This window comes from Ranitomeya variabilis, chromosome 2 (genome assembly GCF_051348905.1).
Source record: "Ranitomeya variabilis isolate aRanVar5 chromosome 2, aRanVar5.hap1, whole genome shotgun sequence".
NCBI classification, from domain to species: Eukaryota; Metazoa; Chordata; class Amphibia; order Anura; family Dendrobatidae; genus Ranitomeya; species Ranitomeya variabilis.
The window spans coordinates 505,802,418-505,812,402 of record NC_135233.1 but is presented as its reverse complement, the minus strand read 5'-3'; the positions used below and the strand labels follow the sequence as shown (position 1 = coordinate 505,812,402).

At 39.5% G+C, this 9,985-nt stretch overlaps 1 protein-coding gene across 1 annotated transcript in view; it reads right to left on the bottom strand.

Moving 5' to 3' along the window:
- Positions 1–558: 558 nt before the first annotated feature.
- Positions 559–9,985, bottom strand: part of BBOX1 (gamma-butyrobetaine hydroxylase 1) — a 332,054-nt gene continuing 322,627 nt past the window's right edge. The window contains exons 7-8 of the mRNA XM_077288035.1: positions 8,646–8,812; positions 559–832 (exon numbers count right to left, since the gene is read on the bottom strand). Coding sequence (XP_077144150.1) covers positions 672–832; positions 8,646–8,812 — 328 coding nt within the window. The 3' untranslated portion in view covers positions 559–671. The remainder of the gene's footprint in view (positions 833–8,645; positions 8,813–9,985) is intronic.

Sequence of the window (9,985 nt, the reverse complement as noted above, 5' to 3'; positions counted from 1 at the left end):
CAGTTGTGAGTTTTGCCTGGCTGGTTATAGAAAATAGAGGGGAACCCACACCAGGTTTTTCATTTATTTATTTATAGCACAAGCAGCGGCTGATGAATACTCCCATCAGCTGCTCCTGCTGTCACTGTTGTTAGTGGCAGCAGGTGTTGGCTGATAAGAGTAATAGTCCAATCAGCCGCCGCCTGCTGTCATTGTGATCACTTGAATATAACTCTCATAATTCTCCCCTGCTCGTGCTGATCGCTAGCAGAGCAAGGGAAAATGATGAGAGTGGTCTTCAGTATTCGGCGCCGGGGAACAGCGCTTAATGTACCGCTTATTCCCTGGTGCCCGTATGTGATACTGATGCGGCACACGGGCAGCACACGGTTGCCACACGTGTGCCGCAAGTATTAAACACACAGACACTGTCATCTCCAGTACGTTTTTTTCTGGTATAGGAAAAAAACAGACGTGTGATACCAGCCTTTGATAGGAGGAGCTTGAGAAAACTACTCGCATGCAAAAAAAAAAAAGCCAAGCTGCTAAAACGTTGATAAAACTGACACATGGACCAAACACTGATGAAAATCTGATTCTAAACACTGATGGAATTTTTTTTGCATACAATAAAAATCATATATGTCTGAATAAAGCCTAATTAATTGCAGATATAACATGACATGAATGAATCAGCTCAAATTCTGCAACTTGTTCTTCAGCGCCCTCAGTCTGGACATCACCACATCCCAATCCAGATAGGAGCCCTCAAGATGACGTGAGATTTCTGCTCCTGATTCGTAGCTTTTCCGTCCATGTAAAATCCGCCAGTTGTCAAATGTGACGACTTGACCTGCAAACAGACACATTTCTGTAATGAAAAATAGCAAAGTAACATGCCATGGCACATAGGCCATTGCTATAATCCTTCATTCATTCTTTCCTTCAAACAAATTTCAGGGATTTTTTCCAAGACTCATGGAAAGTAGATGTGAACAAAGTGAGCAAACAAGCCCCAAGTAATTTTTGTCATTTTGTCTCAATTGGTAAAGCTAACCAGCACCAAATTGGGGCCTCATTTTAACTTTTACTAAGGGACTTAGCATCCCTGTGTATACCTCTGCAAAAGCAAAAAGTAAAAATGTCTTAGCTGATGATGAAATAAGGGTCGACACTGCACTGATAATACAATGCAAGTGATGACGTGACTAGATATAATTTCCTTCAGTGCCACAAGCAAGTGTTGTACTTACTGGTACACAAATTCACATACTTATACTTTACCATAAATTTCCAAATTCTTTTTTAAATCATGTATTTTTTATTAAAGCATATGACATGCCATTAACACAGTCCGATACAATTTCCAGGGGTGGCTGTTAGATGATTATACTTTTACTATGTTGTGTGATCTGAAGCTGTAGTGTTGAAGACAAGGACAGGTGAGCCCCCTTTGTGCCCAAGGCAGGGGCTTCCTCATCCTTAATGAATGAAATTTAGGAGAATAGCTTAATAATGGACTATCATTTATTCAATCAATTGCCCCTCCATCTCTAACACGCTCAGTGATGCCCTCCAAAGTTGTCTCCTCTGCCTACCGCTTATTCCAACCCCCCCACATCAGAATTTATCATCAAGATGCTTCAAGTTTAATATTGATAAGAATCGACTAAACAGGTAAGTAGAGAATTGAAGAAAGACGACGGGGAGATAGAGTGGCGTAAAATGGTGTGGGGTTACCAATAAATTGACATCTCAATAATTACCTAAAATACCAATTAATCCATAAAGGCTTAGTTCACTGATATGTATTTAAGGTAAAACCAAGTACTATATATACATATAAATATTTATACATATACAGTCATGTCTGAAAGTCTTGGCATTCTTGAAATTGTTCCAGAAAATGAAGTATTTCTCCCATAAAATTATTTTAATTATACAGGTTATATTAAGTTACACACGTTTATTTCCTTTGTGTGTATTGGAACAACACAGAATAAACAGAAAAAAGGACAATTTTCACCATAATTCCACATAAAACTCTCAAAATGGACAAAATTGTTGGCACCCTCAACTTAATATTTGTTTGCACATTCTTTGGAAAAAATAACTGTAATCAATTGCTTTCTATAATCATTATCAAGCTTCTTACACCTCACAACTGGAATTTTGAACTACTTTTCTGTTGCAAACTGCTCCAGGTCTCTCATATGTGAAGGCACCTTCTCCCAACAGCAATTTTAAGATCTCTACACAGGTGTTCAACAGGATTTAGATCCTGGCTAATTGTTGGCCACTTTAGAACTCCCCAATGCTTTGTATCCATTCATTCCAGGGTGCTTCTTGAAGTATGTTTAGAATCATTGTCCTGCTGAAAGATCCATGACTTAGAATGCAAACCCTGGTTTCTGACACTGGGCACTACATTGGGACCCAAAATCCTTTGTTAATCTTCAGATTTCATCATGCCTTGCACAAAGTCAAGGCACCCAGAACCAAAGGCAGCAAAATGACCCCAAAACATATTTTAACCTCCACCATATTTGACTGTAAGTACTGTGTTCTTTCTTTGTAGGCCTTTTTGGTAAACAGTAGAATAATGTGCTTTCCCAAAAGCTCTATCTTGGTCTCATCTGTCCACAAGATGATTTTCCAGAAGGATTCTGGCTTACTCGTGTACATTTTGGTAAACTGCAGTGTAGCTTTTTTATGTCTCTGTGTAAGCAGTGGGGCCTTCATAGGTCTTCTGCCATAGCATTTCATTCAAATGGCGACAGATAGCTCGCCATGACAATGATGTACTCTAAGCCTGCAGGACAGTTTTAATTTCTTTGGCACTTGATTGGGGCGGCTTATCCACATTCCAGGCTATCCTGGGATGCAACCTGTGATCATTTTTTCACTGCCGTCATATTCCAGGCAGATTAGCTACAGTGCCATGGCCTGTAAACTTCTTGATTATGTTATACTGTATACCAAAACAATGAAGGGAAGCAAATATACGAAAAAAGTGTATAAAAGTAATGACTACTTTATTAGTACAATAATACACACATTAAAATTACCATAAAAAACAGAGAGAAATATCAATAAATGAGCACAGCACATGGAATACAAAATAGTCTCTTTTATAATATATAAAAGCTAACTCATATGGGGACAGAGGTAAGACCTATACAGTTGTGCTCAAAAGTTTACATAACCTTTACATAGGCCTTCTTGGCCTTTTTTCAGAGAATATGAATGATAGCATCAAAAGTTCACATACCCTGCTGATAACATGCACAGAAGTTGACACAAATGGATTTGAATGGCTGCTAAAGGTAACATCCTCACCTGTGACCTGTTTGCTTGTAATTGTTGTGTGTGCGTAAAAGCTGAGTGAGTTTCTGGGATACAGACAGACTCTTGCATATTTCATCCAGCCACTGATGTTTCTGGATTGTGAGTCATGGGAAAGAAAAAAAATTGTCAACGGATCTACAGGAAAAGGTAGTTGAACTGTATAAAACAGGAAAGGAATACAAAAACATATCCAAGGAATTGATAATACCAGTCAGCAGCATTCAAATTGTTATTAATAAATGGAAAATCAGGGGCTCTGTAAAAACAAAACCACGGTCAGATAGACCAACAAAAATGTCATCCACAACTGCCAGGAAAATCGTTCATGAAGCAAAGAAAAACCCACAAATAACATCAGCTGAAATACAGGACTCTCTGAAAACTAGCAGCGTGGCTGTTTTAAGATGCCATAAGGAGTCACTTGAAGAAAACTGGACTGCATGGTCGAGTCACCAGAAGAACGCCATTACTGTACAAATGCCACAAAATATCTTGCCTACAATACGCAAAACAACACAGAGACAAGCGTCAAAACTTCTGGAACAAGGTAATTTTGAGGGATGAGACCATAATTAAACTTTTTGGCCACAACCATAAACGTTACATTTGGAGAGAGGTCAACAAGGCCTATGATGAAAGGAACACCATTCCTACTGTAAAGCATGGAGGTGGATCGCTGATGTTTTGGGGACGTGTGAGGTACAAAGGCAGAGGAAACTTGGTCAAAATTGAAGGAAAAATGAAAGCAGCACGTTATCAGCAAATACTGGAGGCAAATTTACAATTATCATCCTGGAAGCTGCGAATGGGACATACTTCATTCCAACATGACAACTATCAAAAACACAGGGCCAAGTTGACCTGTCATTGGCTACAGCAGAACAAAGTGAAGGTTCTGGAGTGGCCATCTCAGTCTCCTGACCTCAATACCTTTGAACCACTCTGGGGAGATCTCAAGAGTGCAGTTCATGGTAGACAGCCCAGGAATTTACAGGAACTGGAGGCTTTTTGCCATGAAGAATGGGTAGCTTTACCATCTGAGAAAATAAAGAACCTCATCCACAACTACAACAAAAGACTTCAAGCTGTCATTGATGTTAGCGGGGACAATACACGGTATTAAGAAATGGGCTATGTGAACTTTTGATCAGGGTCATTTGGATGTTTTGTGTTGTATTTATGACTTATAAAGGGAAAACACAGTAGTTTGACAATAAATGGCTTCACCCAACCACTAACCATGAGTGGAGAAAATGTTTTGGTGTTCTTATTCATATTCTCTGAAAAAAGGTTAAGAAAACAAAAATTCTGCCGGGGTATGTAAACTTTTGATCACAACTGTTTGTGATCATATATATTGGTGCTAGCAGTAAAAAAATATTTCATAGCCAAGTGGAGACATTGCATACATGGAAGTAGGTATTCTAGACACCATATAGTGAGATCACTCTGCCCTCATCAATCATAACCAGCATAAGCAGGTCACATAAGAATAGCAGAGCACAAGAGTATGTAATAAATATCACCTGGTGCTGGGCAAGGACAAACCCCAACATGCGTTTCACATCCGCTTCTTCGAGGGTCTAAGATCACATATAGGTCTTACTTCTGTCTCCTTTTGAGTTAGCTTTTATAACTTCAGGTGTCATATTGTTATAGCAGGCCATTAATTTTTATGCTACCAATTTTTATCCCTGTGATTGGGACTATTTTGTATTGCTGGTGCTGTTTTATTACTAATAAAGTTTTCATTACTTTTATACACTTTTTTCGCCTATTTGCTCTCTTTTGTTGTTTTGGTATATTTATATTGTAAGCGAGTGTTACTGCTACAGATTAATGATTTTATAAGAGTGTATTTTATATATATATATATATATATATATATATATATATATATATATATAGTGAGATAGCGCTCCCTGAGTGGGTTGGGGGACACTCGCTTGGCAACGGGATAAAAGCACTCAGGCACGGTTTCTCACATATACAGTCTATCCGGTTTATTTTGGCATCATAAACCGCACCACAAACAGTTCATTATATATATCAACGGAACACAATAACCACCGACAGTCTGTTCCAATAGCAGATACTTCTCTGTCTGTAACCTCCTTTATCTGGAGTTACCTTACAGGTGCTCCTGCTCACCACACTGACTCTTGTCAGTTCCCAGGGAAGCTGCCTAACCGGGATCTAACAAGCAGGGCCCCTCAAGATTGTCATCTGGAAGTTGGGACTATTTTATTAATCAAATAAAAGAGGGGCGGAATTTATGTTATTAGATTGATGTGATTGGATGTTTTGATGCATAGCACTGCCCAATAATTAGATACATCCACGCCCATTTGGAACAGATTGGTCCTCTTAGATTTAGGCCATACCCTTGATCTCTGATTCAGTCCACTCCCTTTGTAATATATCAAGTTCCGGACACAGCTTAGGACATCTGACCACTCAGAAGCAATGTTAGTAAATTGTAAATAGTGTTGAGCATTCCGATACTGCAAATATCGGGTATCGGCCGATATTCGCTGTATCGGAATTCCGATACCGAGTCCCGATATTTTTGTGATATCGGAAATCAGAATCGGAAGTTCCTATAAGTTCCCAGGTGTGTGCGGTGCGTATGGTTCCCAGGGTCTGGAGGAGAGGAGACTCTCCTTCAGGCCCTGGGATCCATATTCATGTAAAAAATAAAGAATAAAAATAAAAAATATGGATATACTCACCCCTCCGACTGACCCTGGACCTCAGCGGTGCAACCAGCAGCCTCCGTTCCTAAGAATGCAGTGAGTGTAGGACCTGCTATGACATCGCGGTCTTGTGAATGGTCGCGTGACCGCTCATGTGACTGCGACGTCATCGAAGGTCCTTCACTCACTGCATTCTTAGGAAAGGAGGCAGACGCTTGTACCGGTGACAGCCAGGGTCCGTCGGAGGGGTGAGTATATCCATATTTTTTATATTTATTCTTTATTTTTTACATGAATATGAATCCCAGGACCGGAAGGAGAGTTTCCTCTCCTTCAGACCCTGGGAACCATCCAGGATAGCTTCCGATATTTGTGTCCTATTGACTTGTATTGGTATTGGGTATCGGTATCGGCGATATCCGATATTTTTTGGATATCGGCCGATCCAATCCGATACCGATACTTTTGAATATCGGAAGGTTTCTGGTTGGTGTTTAATGGGTATAAAGCCTTGCTCCTGTTGGTGTGACACCACGCCCAGAAGAAGGCTGAACGCTGAAACGTGCGTTGGGGCTGACACCATCATCCACAGGAGGTAAATCATGTTGCATTTTATTTATTAGTTATTTAGAATCCATTTCCTTATACCTTTTTGGAAAAACCATGATCTCATGGGTTTTTTTTCGTTTCTGTTGCTACTTAGCCTTATATGAAGTTGATTATTGGGGATATCTATTCTGTGCGGCCTCCAATTGGCTTTATTATGGGTTATGGTGTCTTTTGTGGTTTCCCACTTTTTAACCTTGTTTGTGTATTATGTGTGTTTTTGGTAATTAATAAAATTTATATATATTTTTTCAAGTACAAATGCAGTACATGTACATTATGTAGATCGCCCATGATCAGGCGGGCTGTGCCCAGAACTGATCTGCGTACCCCAGATGAGTTTACAATAACACTTTGCTGAGTGGTTTGAGCTCTTACCTCTTTTAGTACATGACAATATCCACTGTCATGAAACCGCTGATTGAAATTGCATGCTATTATGTAGTTTGTGATCAACAAGTATTTATTTACTTTCCTTATATAGTGTCATTAATTCTACAGCACTTTACAGATATCACTGTCCCCACTGGGGCTCACAATCTAAATTCCCTATCAGTATATATTTGGGGTGTGAGAAGAAGCTAGAGAACAGCCACACACACATAGGGAGAACATACAAACTCCTTGCAGATGTCCTTGGTGGCATTTGAAACCAGAACCCCATCACTGCAAAGCTACAATGCTAACCACTGAGCCACCATACAGTGCTAACCACTGAGCCACCATGCTGCCCAGAACCTTCTCTACAAGTGACTCTCCTAGTTTTACTTCCCCTAGGATATGTGTCTGCATACTACCAGTGTCCAAGTGCACAACTTTACATGTCTCCATATTGAACCTCATCTATTATGTGAATTCCCAAATGCTCAGTTTCTCTAAGTCATCTTCCATAGAATGCACTATGCTACATATATTAGTGTTATTTGCAAAAATTGAGACACTATTAATCTCATTTTCTGTATCATTAATAAATAAGTTGAATAATAGTGGTCTCGGCAGTGAGCCTTGGGGTACATCACTTATAACCGGGGACCTTTCAGAGTAGCAGTCATACACCACAACTCTATTGCTGCGCTCCATTAACAAGTTTCCGAAACAATTACAAGTTTCTAAGCCTCTAGACCTTAATTTCCCCATTGGGCGTCAATATGGGACAGTGTACTACACCTTTGTAAAGTCCAGAAACACTATCATCTACAGAGTTTTCAACAAGGTAAGACCATTCCGTCTGTTGCTCATGCTACGATTACTACTAAACGTGCTACCATGGCCTGCAGCATCTATGGACGTGATTCCCATTATTCCACCTCTGTTCCTCTGGACTGATGCTACATTCTGTTGGAGTGACAATGATAATGTAGCATCTTTCTCCTATATATAGTCACCTACTCTTGTTTGCTGAACAATTCAGAAGCCCTGTGTAAATAGAAAGACCGTCCAGGAGCCGACAGGCATCAGTCACTAAAGTTCCTCCTATCCTGTAACAGGGCTAGATATGCTTCCGTACAACTGTGTAAAGGTGGGCACTGGGTATCTCCTTGTTGGGTACTTCTGCTTTGTACATCAATTTGAATCTGGAATGGTTTATACGAGGTATTATCCTCTTTCTATTGTTTTATTTTCCAACAGACTTAAAGAGGTATTCCCATCACCAAGATCCTATCCCAATATATAGTAGATGTAATAATAATAATATTAGCAAATACCTCCAAATAGAAATGTAGTATAGTTCTTCTGATTCCCCTTGTCGCTTACCCCACGTGCAGGACATTTCAATAGCTTAGGTATCCATGGCTATGACCACTAACAAATAACTAACTGTCATTATATAAGTGGTCATAACCATGGATACCTAAGTTACTGCAATGTCTAGCCATGGGGTAAGTGGCATAGCTAATCAGAAGAACTATACATTTCTAATTGTAGGCATTTGCTAGATATTAGGATAGCATCTCGGAGATGAGAATACTCATTTAAGGATATTTCACTGAATCAAACATGAATAATTTTACTGACCTGGTTTCATTTTGTAATAAAAAGTATTTTCTGGCTGATTCATCAAATCCACAAACTCCTTCAAAGCAGAGTAAAACGGTTGCACTTTTTCAACGGGTACATTAAAGACCGAGTCCCTGGTTGCATTGTTGAAATTAATTCGTAGAAGATGATCATTAGGGTCCAATCTGTAATGCAGCAGAAATGTTATTATCTAAAATACAGTTAAAGAGGTTTTTAATTTGGAAACCCCTTTTCATATACCCCTTTAATAAATTTTGAATTGATACAGGGGTCCTCTCTTTAGGATACTTATTCCTTAGACAGAATAAAGATTGACCTGTATCATATAAACAACAATGCAATTTGAATGGATATCGTGTGATGGTGAAGGATGTTGTCGGGTCTAAAATGACACTTTGTGTGACTGCAGTAACTCTGTGTGATACAGACTTGTGAATCCTCCCAGATCACGCAGGCTGTGCCCATAAATGTGCCCCTGCTGTGTACTGTGTAATGGCCGTGTCTGACTGTGCTGGAACATGGTCTGATCATACCACAGCTCCTGGGCAGAGCAGGACGTAGGAGATGATACAGAAATTACAGCACAGGATCACAGCTGATTCTTTCTGTGAGGTAAAACATGTTTTTCAACAGACAGGGAAATGTTTTACCTCACAGAAATTATCACATGCGATTCCATGTTGTCCTGTCAGTATACTCTTTTGCTTCCCCCCTGCCCAGGAGCTGTGGTATGATCAGACCATGTCCCTGTACAGTCAGACACGGCCATTACACAGTACACAGCAGGGGCACATTTATAAGATCATCTCAGCACAGGAACATTTTTTTAAACTCCAATTGTGACAGTTATTGTTATTTCATGACCTATTGATTAAAGTGTACTTTGTCCGTGGAAAAAACCCTTTAACCAATGTGGGCAGAAAAAAACAGGTCTACCCATAGGAAATGCTACCATCTATTAATGCAACTGGTCATCATAAACGGCAGGGTCATGCATCATTTTTGCCATCATCCCTTCCCCATTGGATTAAAACCACAAAGTAGACAAAATACTACTTGATGAAGAACATATACAGTACGCAGCTTCATGGAGGTCTCAATCATAGAGAATTGGTGGACAAAAAAAATACTTCCTTGTAATTGAGAAGTAAATCCAATGTCCTAGTCCCTGTCCGAAACAACAGTATTTGATTGTCTAGTTGTTTATATTTTTTTGCCCATTTTATTTATTTTATTCATTTTTTTCTCATCTTTCTGTTTTTGTGTCTTCTCATTTTTCTTTTCCACCTCTTTTTCTGACTTTTCTTCTACCTTTCTGTCACCTATCTGCATGCCTA